At 42.5% G+C, this 15,717-nt stretch overlaps 1 protein-coding gene across 1 annotated transcript in view; it reads right to left on the reverse strand.

Annotated features, from left to right (window-relative positions):
* CACNA2D3 (calcium voltage-gated channel auxiliary subunit alpha2delta 3) overlaps nt 1-15,717 on the reverse strand; it is an 870,474-nt gene that overhangs the window by 174,125 nt on the left and 680,632 nt on the right. The window contains exons 19-25 of the mRNA XM_045192346.2: nt 14,326-14,397; nt 14,006-14,067; nt 12,549-12,616; nt 8,648-8,693; nt 8,394-8,491; nt 4,078-4,171; nt 853-948 (exon numbers count right to left, since the gene is read on the reverse strand). Of these exons, the coding sequence (XP_045048281.1) occupies nt 853-948; nt 4,078-4,171; nt 8,394-8,491; nt 8,648-8,693; nt 12,549-12,616; nt 14,006-14,067; nt 14,326-14,397 (536 nt within the window). The remainder of the gene's footprint in view (nt 1-852; nt 949-4,077; nt 4,172-8,393; nt 8,492-8,647; nt 8,694-12,548; nt 12,617-14,005; nt 14,068-14,325; nt 14,398-15,717) is intronic.

Here is a 15,717-nt window from a genome sequence, read left to right on the forward strand (position 1 = left end):
AAAGGTCAGTGTGTGTGAGGTTTTCCAATAGCCTCTGAACCCCCACATATACACTTTGCAAACTTCGTGAATCTCAGATGCCATTTGTTCCTGGCTTAATAAGGTCTTTTGCTTCATAGAAAAAAAAGTTGAGAACTTATGAATAGGCTCAGAAAAGGCTTCCCAGGTTCACACCAGCTCTGGGCAAACACTATCGTGAAGAGTTAAAGCCCTGTGGCTCTCTGAAGACACAGGGACTGAGCAGTGGTTTCAGGCCATCTGGGTCCTGGATTTGGCAATGCTCTGCACACTGTCCTTCTGGGTCTCTTTGGAAGCACAATTAAACATTGTCTAACCAGGTGACACCACACTGCTCACTCCTGGGTGTGGGCTCTAACAGGTTCTCAGGCTCCAGGCAGAGGCACAGAGGTTTATCAAAACATACACAAACAAATAAACAGCAGACTTGAAATACAGATTCTTGGACAGGCAGGAATTCCTCAGCAGAGCTGCAGAACAGCTGAACTCCCTGAAGCCATGTGTCAAGGGATGAGCCATCCTCCCTCTGGCTGCCCCCCAGCAGCCTCATGATTTCCAGAGTTCTGAAATGACTCACCAGGGTGGGATAAGACTCCAGGACAGTGGACAGAAGCCAACAAGCCTGAAGAACAAAGGGTTGTGGAAGGGCCAACAGGCAGGTGAACACACAGACTGGGGCCCCCGTGGTAGAACAGAGAACAAAAATGTCAACAGGCCTGGGGTGGCCTGAATTTTGTTTCTACCAGTGGTAGAATCAAGAAATGAAATAAGTGTCCCTTTGAACTTCCCATCTCAGGATGTCCCTGGGCCCCACAGAGGACCCCTCCTACTTACTGATTGGTGAGCTGCTCAGCCCCAACAAACAGGTTGATTCTCGAGAGGCCAGTGCGAGTGCCGAGGAAGGCGGCCTCCACGCCCTTGTCAGAATTTCTGAAACACAGCAGCAGATATCAGGGGGGTTCTTCCAGTGAGCAGATAATGGCTTTTTCATTTTAAGACTAATGGAATCTTTTATGGAATAGCAGTTTTGAAACCTGAAATTTAAAAAGAGATTATAGAAACACACACACACACACACTCACACACACACCCAAGCACGGAATGCAAACTATCACTTATAAAAGTTTTCATCCTAATTCTTGTAAGAAAATCTAAGAACTCTGTGACAATGAAAGCATCATGAGAAAATATACCCCCAAAGCTAAATAAGCACACCTTTATCTCAAGTTTCTGGATACAAGTCAGAGAGAGCAGGCTGAGAATGGGAACAACTTTAAGGAGAGGAAGCAAATCCTGAAAGTGAGTTTTTTTGCATTGATGCTACAAAGTCTGCTTTTGGACTTGAGACCATTTGTGGAATCCGTCATTAGCAAAAATAAGCAACTGAGCCATTGAATCAAATCTGCAGCATCCCACAGTGGAAATGTCTAAGAGTTGAATGCAACACCATTTGGGGGCACCAACATGCAACTTCTACCAGACCATAGGCTTGGCCTCACCACCAACCCCAGGGAGGTGAGTAAAGATATGGCCTCTTTCAATAGCCCTGCAGGTGCCATTCATAGGAGCCTATGGCCTTAACAAGAAAAGTCACTTGAAAATTCACTGAAGAGTTTTTTTTTTCAACTTTCAAGGTTATTTTATGTTTGAACATGTTCTTTAGGAAATTTGTAATGCATATTTCTTTTAAAAAATCAAATGGTTCTCTCAACAAATATGTAATTTTATTTTCAATAAAAATATGAAGAGAATACTGATATTGAGTTTGCTTCCCTGCCCAGGGTGCCAGTAACAATTTGATTCCAAGCATTATCCATGTCATCTGCAATATAAAATCATTTGGTTACTTGATCTTTATGGTAGTCAAAGTGGTCAATACTACTTTTAAGTATTTAGGGGTGAATAAAACCAACATTATGCATTTGTTTCTGTTTGTAGCCAATACTGAATTGAAAAGTCAAGCTGCCCAATCAGTTACAGATGTGGACTACAAAGCAAGCTACCATTTTGGAAATCTGTAGCATGTGTCAGGAGTGAATCAGCAAACTTTGCCCAAGATTTTGAGTTTCATGAAAGCCTAAAAGAAACATTTCCACATCAAATAGACAATGCAATCACAGGAAAGGCTCTGACTTTTTCCCAACATCCCAGGGAATAAGATCCATGTAGGTAAGCATTCCCAAAACACTGCAAATCTAATGAGAATGGTAGTCTCTCTTTGGAGGTTCGGGCTCACGTATTAAATTGCTTCCTCACATCTCTACTTGGGAGAATTAGACTCATTTTAATCTTAAAATGACTGGTGTGGCTCAGCGGATTGGGCATTGCCCCACAAATCAAAAGGTGACCATTTCAATTCCCAACTGGGGCACATGCCTGGGTTGCGGGCCAAGTCCCTCATTGGGGGCATGTGAGAGGCAACTGATAGATGATTCTCTTACACATCAATGTTTCTCTCCCTCTCTTTCTCCCTCCCTTCCCCTTTCTCTAGAAAAAAAAATTTTTAAATCTTTTAAAAATATGTCTAGAAAAGAACTTTGGCAAAGTAGAGTCCCAGACCTGCTCTATGTTGTTTCCCATCCTAGGAAATGGCACCAAATTATTCATGTCAATAACCTGAGCATGATCCTTGACAGTTCAGCCACCTTCCTCTCACACAGAAAACCCATCATCAAGTTCTGGGATTCTTACTTCTGAAGCATGCCACATGGGCATCTCTCCTCTCTGTGCCCACTACCACTATCCTGTCCGAGTGGTAAACCCCTGGGAATGCCTCCAGTATTTTTCTTACCCCATTACAATCTACTGTCCACACAGCGGCAGAAGGATCTTTAAAAATACAAATCTAATCATGTCCTTAGAACCTTAAAATGTCCTTATTAAAACCCTTCAATGATTTTCCCATACTCTTGAGTATAAAGTTCAAAATCTTTAACTTGATTCCCAAGGTCCCGAACTGCCTGTCCCCTGTGCAAACTCATCTCCAAATATGTTCCAATCTAACCTCTGTTGGCCTTCTTTAAATTCCTCAAATGTGTGAAATACTCCCTTACCTCAGGGCCCTTGCACATACTGTTCTAATTCCCTGAAATGCTCCCCAGCCCTTGAACTAGTTCCAGCTCAGAAAAGCCTTCCCCCTCTTCCATCTCCACTCTAGGTCTTGTTACAATCTCCATGCCTTTATTTACCTTCAACACAGTTATCAAAATTCTTCATAATATAGCATACCATATGCCACAGGTACTACAATGGTAAGGACTGTGTTTAATTGAGTTACCTCATTTTACCAACACCTAGCCCCATCCATGGCACATAACAAACATGTAATCAATACTTGATGAATGGATGAGTGAAATTGAGAGCAGAATGTACAGGACAGAAGAGAATATACAAAAGTAAAGATAAAAGAAGAAAATAAATTAATAAAGAGCAGAAAAGGAATGAGAACTGGATTATGTATGACGTGAAGGTATCAGAAAAATAAATGGTTTTCTTACTATTTTAAATCTTTAGGAGCTTACCTAAAATAGTAGTAAATGTAATAATAATAATTAATCGTACTAATAAACTGCTGAAGCAGTTCTGACCCTTTGACAACAACTACCTCCAGTCCCCAGCACCTCCCACTTTGGAAATGAAGCCACAGGGTTTTATCCGATGCCATAATGAAACAGAGCTCTCTCCTCCCCATCCTACTCACAAGCTAACCTGGCCTGGACCCAGGTTCCCCTAGACTGTGAAGCAGAGGCAGCCATGGCAGGACAGGAAGCAAAACGCTCCTTTTGCCCCACCCCCAAGCCTATTCGAAGTGTCACCCTACCTCAGCATACCAAATTTCATGTAATGTTAAAACTCAAACAAATTATATGTCATACCCAGTAGCTTGCCATCCAAGCCCCAGCCGCTAATCTGTTCTAGCTCTTGTGGTTTGGAGCTTTGGGGAAAATTAAAGAACTTTAACACCAGGCTCCTAAAACAGTTTAGTTCTTAAACTATAACCATATTTTGGACTGTTTGTGGGGAAATGGCCATGAAAGGGGGACACGTGCAACCACTTACTCAGATTTGTTGAGGGCAAGGCTGGTCCAATAGGCTTCAATGGGAGCACTCACCACGGCATCGAAAAGGACTTCCTGTATCAGTTCTTTGTCACCTGTTGGGAGGGACAGACTTGAAAGATGGCTTTGGCTGGGCCCCAAAGCCAGGCACAAGAGGAATTCACTGGGCTCATTTTGTAGTATCTGCAGGCTACATTCTCACACAGTGGGTTGCTTTCTACATCAACCTCCCATCAGCTGAAAATACGAAACAGTCTGCTGCCTGATACACCAGCAATCCAGCAGCCCCCTAAGCGTTTGGATGAGACAATAGTAAATGGAGAGTCTTGGATATCTCACACTTCTGTTTTCTGCTCTCTCCCCTTCTAGTAGTTCATGCCACAGGCCTCATGCCAGAGCTGTGAGACCAGAAGGCAACAGTTCTTGGGAAGTTTGCACTTCTCATTCCATTTCTGTCTCTGTCAAAACCTCTGATTCTTCAGGGCCCCGATTTCAGTCCATTGTAAGAAGGGAAAGGGATATGATAACCTCATAACACCTGGTACTTTTTATTTTGTGATTTTCCCCATTAATTCTTTTTCATTTTGGAATGGGAAATAAGTCTCTTTGCAAAGAACTCTTGGCAGAGCTCTGTGGAAGAGGCTAAAGAACCCGGAGGATGTCACGAGTCTAGCAGAGGCATCCTAGAGCCCTCCCTCACACCACAATGGGGGGCAGCTAATTATCACACATAGTGGGTCAGTCTCCTCTAGGCTGGGGGCCATGAACATGGTGGAGCTTTGTTATAAAGGCAAAAAAAAAAATGAAAATAATTCATCCCCCACAAAAAAAAATAAAGGATAAACTGAGAAATATAAGTAATCATGCAGTGGAATACTTTATGTATAGTAATTCAAAAAAAAATAAATTAGAGCTAAATGATCAACACAATTATAATAAGTATAAGTGAAACCACAAGTTGTACCAGAAGAACCAAGATGGAGGCGTAGGTAGACACACTGCACCTCCTCACACAACCAGAACTGACAGAAAATCGAACAGCAAGGAAGTCTGACACCAAGTAGATAAAAAATAAACATTCATCCAGACCGGTAGGAGGGGCAGAGATGGGCAGCCGGGGCGGAGACGACTCCCTCGTGTTGCCTTGGCGGGACCGAGACTGGCAGAGTGTGGGGCAAACGGGGCAGGCAGCCTGACCACTAGCAGACCCTTCATCCCCACATTCGTGCACAGATAAACTGAGAGGGCCAGACTCAGAGTGGCGGAGAACGGGGAGGCAGTGTGGTGAGTAGCACCCTGCAGCCCCACATTCCCGCATAGATAAACCAGGACAAATGGCGGGGAAGCAAAGCAGACTGCGAAACCCAGGGCTCCAGCACCGGGAAATAAAGCCTCAAACCTCTGAGTGAAAACACCTGTGGGGATTGGGGCAGCAGCTGGAGAAACACCCAGCCTCACAGGAGAGGTCATTGGAGAGACCCACAGGGGCCTAGAGTGTGCACAAGCCCACCCACTCGGGAACCAGCACCAGAGGGGCCCAATTTGATTGTGGGTAGTGGAGGAAGTGACTGAAATCCGGCAGAGAGTGGACTGGGTGCCATTGCTCTCTCTCGGCCCCTCCCCCACGTACAGCGTCACAGTGCAGTGACCAGCGTTACCGCACCCCGGTGAATACCTAAGGCTCCGCCCCCTTAAGTAACAGAGGTGCCAAGACAAAAAAAAAAAAAGGCCCAAATGACAGAACACTTCAAAGCTCCAGAAATAATTCAACTAAGCAGCAAACAGATAGCCAACCTATCAGATGCACAGTTCAAAACACTGGTAATGAGGATGCTCACAGAATTGGTTGAGTATGGTTGCAAAACAGAGGAAAATATGAAGGATATGAAAAATGAAATGAAGAAAAATGTACAGGGAATCAACAGTGACAGGAAGGAAACCAGGACTCAAATCAATGGTTTGGACCGGAAGGAAGAAATAAACAGTCAACTAGAACAGAATGAAGAAACAAGAATTCAAATAAATGAGGAGAGGCTGAGGAACCTCCAGGACAACTTTAAATATTTCAATATCCGAATCCTAGGGGTGCCAGAAGGAGAAGAGGAAGAGCAAGAAATGGAAAACATATTTGAACAAATAATGAAGGAGAACTTCCCCAATCTGGCAAAGGAAATAGACTTCCAGGAAGTCCAGGAAGCTCAGAGAGTCCCAAGGAAGTTGGACCCAAGGAAGCACACACCAAGGTACATCATAATTACATTACCCAAGATTAAAGAGAAGAAGGGAATCTTAAAAGCAGCAAGAGAAAAGGAGACAGCTATCTACAAAGGAGTTCCCATTAGACTATCAGCTGATTTCTCAAAAGAAACCTCGCAGGCAAGAAGGGACTGGCAAGAAGTATTCAAAGTCATGAAAGGCAAGGACCTATATCCAAGATTACTGTATCCAGCAAAGCTATCATTTAGAATGGAAGGGAAGATAAAGTGCTTCTCAGATAAGGTCAAGTTAAAGGAGTTCATCATCACCAAGCCCTTATTATATGAAATGTTAAAGGGACTTATCTAAGAAAAAGAAGATAAAAAATAGGAACAGTAAAAATGACAGCAAACTCAGTTATTAACAACCACACCTAAAACAAAAACAAAAGCAAACTAAGCAAACAACTAGAACAGGAACAGAACCACAGAAATGGAGATCACATGGAGGGTTATCAATAGGGGAGTGGGAGGGGGAGAGAGGGGGGAAGGTACAGAGAATAAATAGCATAAATGATAGGTGGAAAATAGGGGGAGGGTAAGAATAGTATAGGAAATGTAGAAGCCAAAGAACTTATAAGTATGACCCATGGACATGAACTATAGGGGGGGGATGTGGGAGGGAGGGGGTGGGCAGGATGGAGTTGAGTGAAGGGGGGGAAATGGGACAACTGTAATAGCATAATCAATAAATATATTTTAAAAAAGTAAAAAACAGAAAGAAAACACAAGTTGTAGAATAATACATACACTATTATACTATTTAGTATATATAGTATACCATACATAAATTTTATAGAAAATATATTTTAATATGGAAAATGTTACATATTTTATGGATATATATATACAGGATGAGGCAAAAGTAGGTATATAATTGTGAGTACATGAAACATTTATTCTTAAATCACTATTTTTAATTATTGTACTATTTTCCATATGAGCAACTGTAAACCTACTTTTGCCCCACCCAGCACATAGTAATAGTGTAAAATGTATGGGAATGGTGAACAAATACAGGGTGGCAACAGGACAGGGCAAGGGCACCAAGGGGATTCAACATGATCTATAATGTTTCATTCTTTAAAAATGTGTGTGAAGCAAGTATGACAAAATGTTAAGACCTAATAAAGCTGGATGGCAAATATAAATGGTTTCTAAATATAAATTCTATACTTCTAAAACTGACAATAAAAAGTCAAAGAAAAAAATGATCATATGATTCATTATGACTACCATCTGATCCTTCCTCTACCAGATCATATCCCGAAAAGTTAATCCATTTCATGAAGATGTGGTTTAGGGGCTGGATAACCTCTTTATACCTCTCACAGGGGTGCTCTGACTATGCTCTAAGATAACATACATAAAGAACATTTCACATCACTGAATAAGTGATATCTGTCAGGGGTAGGGGCAGGTGCCATGCTGTTCTTTGGTCAGTCTCCCTCTGCCCAATCTTTAGCTACTGTAACTAATGTATGTTAGTTCAAGGTCGGATCTTGCATACAGGGAGCCCCAGCCTTGCTGCTGCTCTCCCCTCTGCTCCCTGTGCATGAGTCACCTGCCATTTCTGACTCATTGAGCTCCATCAGAGGGCACTTGGTGGGAGGAGAGGGGCCGATCATACCCCACAGGAGGCAACATGTCACAGTGGTGATCCCACCCTGGAGGGAACCAGGAGACCTAGATTATGGCCTTGAATGAGACTAGTCCTATTTCTAGCCCTGGTTTATCATTTGTAAAATAAAGGAGTTGGATGAGCAGATATATCCAGTTCCTTCCCAGTTGTAACATTTTCATCCTACTCAGATATTTGCCTAAGTGGTTTGATAGGGGGACAAATCCAGTGTAAAGGGTTAATATGGGATTGGGGATTCTGCATGACTTTTCATAACCCATACTTTTTCTCTTGTTCCTATAGGATGCAGGCATTTGGCTGGATTTAATGTGACTGATAGTCTCTGCCAAAACAAAGCTTCTCTAGAAAACTGAGTTATGGTTTTGAGTTCACTCCCCACCACCACATGCACCCACAACACACATTTAGAAGCACACTCACATTGGAGCAGAGGTTCTTTGCCTTTGAGGTAGAGCTTAATAGCTTCTAACTGAGACAGGTGGCGGTGCTCTGGGTGCAGGTCAGTGTTGCAGTAGGACCTAAGAACATGACATGGCACAGAACAAGAGCATGTAAATATTTACAGCATCACCTTCCTTTGCCTTCAAACCGGGAGAACTGAGTGAGGGAGTATGACAACTTCAGACCAAAGAGGGCACCAAATACTAAAACTGATGAAGGACTTTGATTCTTACCATTCGTCTGCCAGGGACACATCGGGGTGTTCTAAGTCATGCAGGCCTAGGGGTCAAGGAGAAGTCAATGAGTAAGTGCCATCTGTGTCGGGTACTGACCCTCCTCATCCTCTCATGTACTTCAAATGTTCTTGGGCAGGGCCATGGGGTGGTTAAGAGTAGACATCAACCCCAAAGATATCTGCCTGGGAAAAGGAACTCTAAACAAAGGAAACACCTCCTTTTCCAAGCAGAACCCACTCCACTCACTGAGCCACCACCATCCATGACTGTGTATCCCAGGAAAGCCCTAATGCCTTGCAGAGAAGTGATACACCACTGTGTCGTGGGAGAGAAGTTCAGCATGATGGTGGAAACACTGCTCTTGGAGGGCCATGAAGCCTGAGTTGGGGACTGGGCTAGGCAATTAACTCCTGCGTGACACAAGCAGGTTACTTAACTTTTCTAAATGTCAGTCTCTTCATGTGCAAGGCAGGAATAACAATAGTAGTCTCTAACTGATGGGTGGTTGTGAGGGTGAAATTATGTTGAATGATATGAAATTGCCAATATTCAACTGCTTTGATCAGCAAAAATTGCTAGTTATTACAGAATCCTAAGTAAAAATGAGTCATCAGTCTGGAAAGGTAGCTAAGTGAACAGGGGTTAGCAGAGAATTTGGGAGTTTTTATAGAATGTTCTGGAGCATCCTAATTATGTGGAATCACTCTGTTTCCTTGTGTCTTCATGTGACTTCATTTCAATGGGTCATCAGCAGACATATAGTTCTGAATGATGACCTCAGGGACTCCAATGATGCTTATAGCTTGTTTTAGGATGTCAAAGTTTCTCGAATGACCAACAGTGTCTTATTGCACATAGGATTTCAATTTTCTCCTCAAGTACAAATGTGTAAAATATAGAAAAATACTAGATTTATCATCACACACTCCTGTTTGATTTTATAGGAAGTAGGGGATAAATTAGATAGAATATCATCATATATTTCCAAGTGGCCATATCCTGGCTCTAACACCTACTGGTTGAATGATCTTGGGAATGCCACTTCAACTGTTTGAGTTACATCAGCCAGAAGACACAGGTAAAAATGCCTAACTCATAGCCTCCATGAGAGGATTAAATGGGATGGTGATTAGTCCCTAGGACAATCTATGTATCCATCTGCCCTTCTTTCTTCCCTCCCTCCCTCCTTCCTTTCCTGTCATTTATTCACTGAGCAAAGTACTAGTCCAGGACCTCAGAACGTGGCAGTGAGCAAAACAAAAATCACTTCCTTCATGGTATTTACTTTCTAGTGGCAGAAAAGAGATAAGTAAATAACTAAAATACATAGCTTATCAGTTAGTCGTGAGGACTGTGAAGAAAAAGAGAGAATGTAACAAGGGTAGGAAGTGCCAAGAGATGTGAAGGGTTGAGAAAGAAATTTTTTATTTTAACTATGGAAATCAGAGAAGTCTTCTCTAAGAAAAATACTTTAAAGCAAAATCCTGAAGGAGGTGAGGGAGAGAGCCATGTTGGTATCAGGGGAGAGAGTGGGCATGGCAGAAGGAAGTATAGCGCAAAGGCCCTCACGTGGGGTCTTACCTTCCTGGAATACTGGGTTAATGATGTCAAGTCTATCTATTTTTCTAGTTTCTGTTCTCATCAACTTTGATCCACCAAGCCCTCTCTGGATATATTTCATAGGTCTTATAGATGCGACCCTCAAAGAAAGATCTTTTTGATTGCTCCCTCTCTGAGTTCCTAGGGCACCGAAGACATTTAATTGTTCCCTAATTCTCCTACCTCTTATTTTGATCCTCCTGACAAAAATCACACCTACTGATGATTGATAATGCTGACAATAATAACATAAGCTCTAACTGATTGAACAATCACTGTGTATAACAGATATTAAAGATATAGATAAAGTGTCATGGAGATTCACAAGAGGAATGATTTCAGCAAGTAGAACTGCAGCCCATGACTTTAACCTCAGTAGAGATGCCTCATACTTGGAGCAAAGTCTACCTGTTCACCATTATTGTAATATCTGCCTGGCATTTGCAAAGCATGTTGAAAATGCCTACATTCTGTGGGGCAGCATTCCCTATGGAAGATCCTACAGAACTGTGGTTATCTTTCCCAAGGTATTCCTTCCTTCTCCAAGAATGGAACAACACAATCATGTGTTGGCCCTCTCGGATGAAAAGACCCTTTCCTAGTTAGCCTAAGGAGAAGCAGCTTTCTCAGGCTCAGTTACTCAGCAAAGTTGGCAGGACTATAAGCCCTCTTATTCATATAGGACCAACAAAGACAGGACGGTCTGAACTCCTTTGTGTGGACAACCAGACACTCTCCCCCTTCCTGAGGATTCAAACTAATTTCTTGCATTGTGGTTATAGTTAGCTCTGAAATTCTCTCTTCGTGACCTCTCAGCCTAACAGCTGTGGAGCATACAGGGAAAGGGTGGTGACTAAAGAAATGATCCAAAAGACAAAGCAAAACAACTTGCCAGCTCATGTACTGAGGGTTGACTAAGGGAATGGATATATGAGAGGCAAATAATTGATTAATAATCTCTCCTTCTATTGTTCTGACTATAGGCCATTTCCTTAGCTTAACCTTAGATGGCTTAGACCTGTATTTTCTGGTTTCATAGTCAGTAATATCCACAGAGCTACACATGGTTCATGGAGTCAGAAAATTCTAGAATTTACAAAAATGATCTTGGAGTATTCTCATCCTGATGAGCATCTTACCCAAGTCACAGAGTTGCCCATTTTCTCTTGCATGTCTCTGAGAAGAGGCCACACAGTTGATTACATCTGCAGTGGACACTCTGCACTTTGCCCAGGTCACAGTGTCCCCCTCCACTCCCTTTCCTATTCCTTAAGGTCACAAAGTGCTTGGGAGACAAAACCAACACCCGTGAAACAATGCAGAGCTAGTAAGCAGTAAACCAGAAGACCATTTATGAAGACTGGCATCTGAGGGACAACCAATCTCACTCTTCATTCTCAGTGACATCTGAGCCTCAGGATGATCCAGCTTCTGGAAGTTCACTGTATTCATTTGTAACCAGCTCTGACCAATTAAAATCTGACTTGTAGAACTGACCTTCCTGCTCTTGGCCATACTCCCTAGGGACACCCAGAAAGAGCACTGGTCTAGTCCACCTCCTTCTTTGTGGAGATGCAGAATTTAATAGCCAGGTTGGGCAAGGGATGTACTCAAGGCCACTTTAGGCATGAAGCCCTTCAGAAACCAGCCCCACCCCTCCCAGTGAGCTGCTGACACTGAGATAGGAAGAAACCCATCATTCCCAGCGGCTGGGTTTTAGGGAGAGTAAAAGGGAAACAAGGGTTGTAACAACAACATTAAAGTCTTAAAGAGCTGTAACAACTGCTACATTTACTAGGAGTTTACAGTGCTTTACTGAGACAAGAGGACCTGGGAATCTCAAGGTATAACTTACTCCTTCTGACCCATGTAACTCATTTCAATGAGCACAATTCCCTTTGGACCTGGGGTGCCAGGGAACACAAGTGAAATCTGTGGCTCAAGCATGTAGGAGACTAAGGCTTAAATATTTTTGTTTTCATTTCCCCCCTTGGCTTCAGGCTATACACTAATTTGTATTTTTCTTGGTACTGATTTTTAGGGATGAGAAGAATATAGTTAGAGGATGATTGGCCTTCACATCCTTGTGGATTAGAGCAGAATACAAATAAATGAAATCATAAGGCCGCCACTTCTCAGGGTTCCCACCATTCGTAATCAGTCCAGGAAAGCAAGGTAACACCAAGTGGACAATTAGTTGGGTCAAATGTCCAGGGATTGGCCGGAGTGTTGAACAGATGAGCAAGTTCATCAGTTAACCCAATGGGAAAGGATAAGACTGATCAAGTCAGCATCTTACCTTCTTCAATAGTTACATTCCCTCGGAAGAAATACTTCCCATGGCCTCTGGAGAGCGCCACACCTAAACTGTGCAGAGAAACAAAGCAGACCTTGAAATCCATGCCATCGACTGGAATAGACTTGTGGGCTAACTTTTTATTTTCCTTTTGCACTTTTCTATTTCATGTTCTGTAAATAATTTTTCCAGCAGTTTATTTTCAAAACCCCATTGATTATAGCTGCTGTTGGTTTTTCTTAGGTTCAATCAGCTGTTTCAAAGTAATTTTTTTGATTGGAAGTGCCAGCAGCAATTGGCTGTTCTTGTGTTTATAAAGAGGTGTGGCAAACTGCTTAGCTCCCTAGAAAAACCCTTTCTTGGATGTCCTCAGTAGGATCACTTGCCCTGCTCTTCACTACCGCCTTACGCACCCCTGCCCTAATTCAGCCAGACACAGGTCTTTCCAGACCTTAGAGTTCGGCACCAGGGAAAATTAACCCTTTCTTGAGGGCAAAAAGGAAAATTTTTATGACCACTTGAGTTTAGCTACATTATTATTCTGTGAGCTTCTTTGCTCAACTCCCTAGCCTAATAGAGTTTTCACACTCTCTTTGGCTTAATTTAAGCTTCTTTCAGTGCTTGTCTAAATTAAGAGAATGTGTTGAAAACACAGTTTCTTCATCTGGTAAACCCACTTAGTGGTCATGTGTTCCCTCCATTGCTTTGGTTCTACATGCAACCTGCCCATGATCCCTGGCTGCACATGACAACAATCTATGTTCAGCTTTCAGATTGATCTATAGTCAGTAAATTCTTTCTCTCCTTAGCTCTGCAAGGCACCAGTTCAGGAACATGAAGCAGCCCCACTGAAATCACTTTTTACAAAAGGTGCTACGACACCAAGGTAACAGTAGTGGGAGATGTTAGAATGCCACATACGCATCTGTAAGCAGGCAATGAGGCAAAGCCATTTTTCAGGACTGTTACAAAGAGAAATACAGGCTTCAAAGGTGGACAAGCACAGGAGGACAGTTTAGAGAAATTAAAATGGAAGTACAACATGTAGGGATGGGAATGCTACCTCCAAGTTTGAAGGATTATTTTTTTTTATTGGTCATGGAAATAAAAGGTGAAATGAAACTCAACTCGGCAGCAAGTTAGATGGTTAAGAACCCTGGTAACCCTCTGAACTTGTCTCTCCACCCTTAGTTGGAACCCCCAAAGCATTTTTGCTTAATAATGAGATGCAAAGCCAAGACAATTTTGAGTGAGTTCTCCTGCGTGAGCCTGAGCCATCTTCCCCCTTCTGGAAAACAAAAAGAAAAGCAGCCTGGGAAAAGCCCCTTCCTCACTCTTTCCAGCCTTTTGGCAGGGTGTTTGGTTATCTTCAGATGATGAGCTCTGAGAGTGTCAGCAGGTTTTGTACAAACACAACTGATGGGTCTGATGGAATGTCCATGTATTATGGTCAGCTCTACCTGAAAGGAGTACCCTTGATGTCTGTATAATAGTAGTCATTTGTCATCACCAAAACCCGTTTCTAGATTGAAAAAAAAAAAAGTCGTAGAGAAAAGAAAACATGGTTAGTCTGCTAGGTGAAGTTTTCAGAAATAAATAAAAATAAATGGACACACTATGATCAGGTTAACAGTACTACATGAATCTTGTTTGAGATAAGTAAAGACAAGAGAAAAATGATCTCAGCGAAAGATATTTATTCCAGATAGAGCTTTCAAAGCTAATTTTTCACAGTGGTTTGTTTTAAATTAAGCGGCAAGAATGTTTGAGAAAAATGTACCCCTTTGTCCACTGTCTTCTTCACCTCCATGGAAAACTTCCCTGTCTTTCGATTCACCATGGCGTTTCTTAACTAAAATGATAAAAGAAAATGATGTTAGTACTTCCCTGGGTTACCAGGTCATCTGGACACCTTGCATCTTCCACGTCGGGAGCACACTGGTGGCTTTGTGAAAAGCAGAGGCATGGCAGGGCTGGGCTGTTTCCCACCCAATCGTGGGTGCTTTCTCAGTGAGTTTGCGTATTGCACTCAGACCCCTACAATGGGGCTTCTGAAGAATAAACATCCAATGGCTGTTGTACGAGGGGAGAGGGGCGAACTACAATAAATAATTGGCTACCAACTTCAACTTAGGCTGCTCGCGTAAACCTCAGGGCGACAATGACGAAAACGCCTGTGCAATGTTGACGAATCCTGTGAGTCAGGGAATGAACCCCCAGCACCAGACAAACCACTCAAGAAGCAAGACTGTCTCTGGGGATAAGTTACATTTTCAAAAAAGGCATTGGTTTGTCATGGAGAAATCATTTTCAAAAACTTAAGTAAAGACATTTTCCTACACAGTAGTTTAAAAAAGGGGGGTCAACCATTTGGAAGACAGGGATTAGCTTTTCACAGCATGAATCATCTCCTAATGCTCTCTGAGAAATCAGGGCCAATTAATGGCCTCGCTGACACTGACGAGCAGTGAACAGAGTGACCTCGTGTCTGACTTTCGGAGGTCCCATTTGGAACAGTGAGCCTGGTTCCCTCCCCCACCCCTGGCTGACCTCTTCTAATTACATGTGGCCCTTCCGTGAGTTCAGAGAAGGACAGCAGACACAGTGATGAAAGATGTGCCGTCACGGGCACCAATGGGAAACGACAGGGAAATGACAGGGAAGGTCATTTAATGGAACAGGAGCAAATGCTGACTGCGACAGCCTGTCAGGAAATGCTCTTTCCCAGCCCCCGTGCCATGTTTTTTGTTTGTTTGTTTGTTTTTGTTAATCCTTTTCCCACTTTTCTTCCTTGAGGAGCTTGAATAAGATCTGGCTGATAGAAAGCGGCAATGCTTGCAGGCAACCTAAATTTGATTCAGGGTTGTCTAGATTTGGGTTCACATTTCCATCTTCTGTAAGAGAGAATAAAAGTGTAATTTTTATCTGGAGGCATGTATAAAATAAAACATATATTTGACTCTAGATATTTTTTAACAGCACATAATGGGAATTTCTGGAAATATTTTCCCATTTTAACTTTTGTGGTTTTGGATTGGGAGAGCTGGTCCTAATTAAGTCTACTTTCTAACTTTCAAGAACGGCTCGATTTATCTTTAACATGGTTTTCATTTTTCCTCTTTCTGGTGCCTGCCTAAAGCCATTTGGGACCTTTCCCTCTCACATTCCCCAG

This window comes from Desmodus rotundus, chromosome 8 (assembly GCF_022682495.2).
Source record: "Desmodus rotundus isolate HL8 chromosome 8, HLdesRot8A.1, whole genome shotgun sequence".
Classification (NCBI taxonomy): domain Eukaryota; kingdom Metazoa; phylum Chordata; class Mammalia; order Chiroptera; family Phyllostomidae; genus Desmodus; species Desmodus rotundus.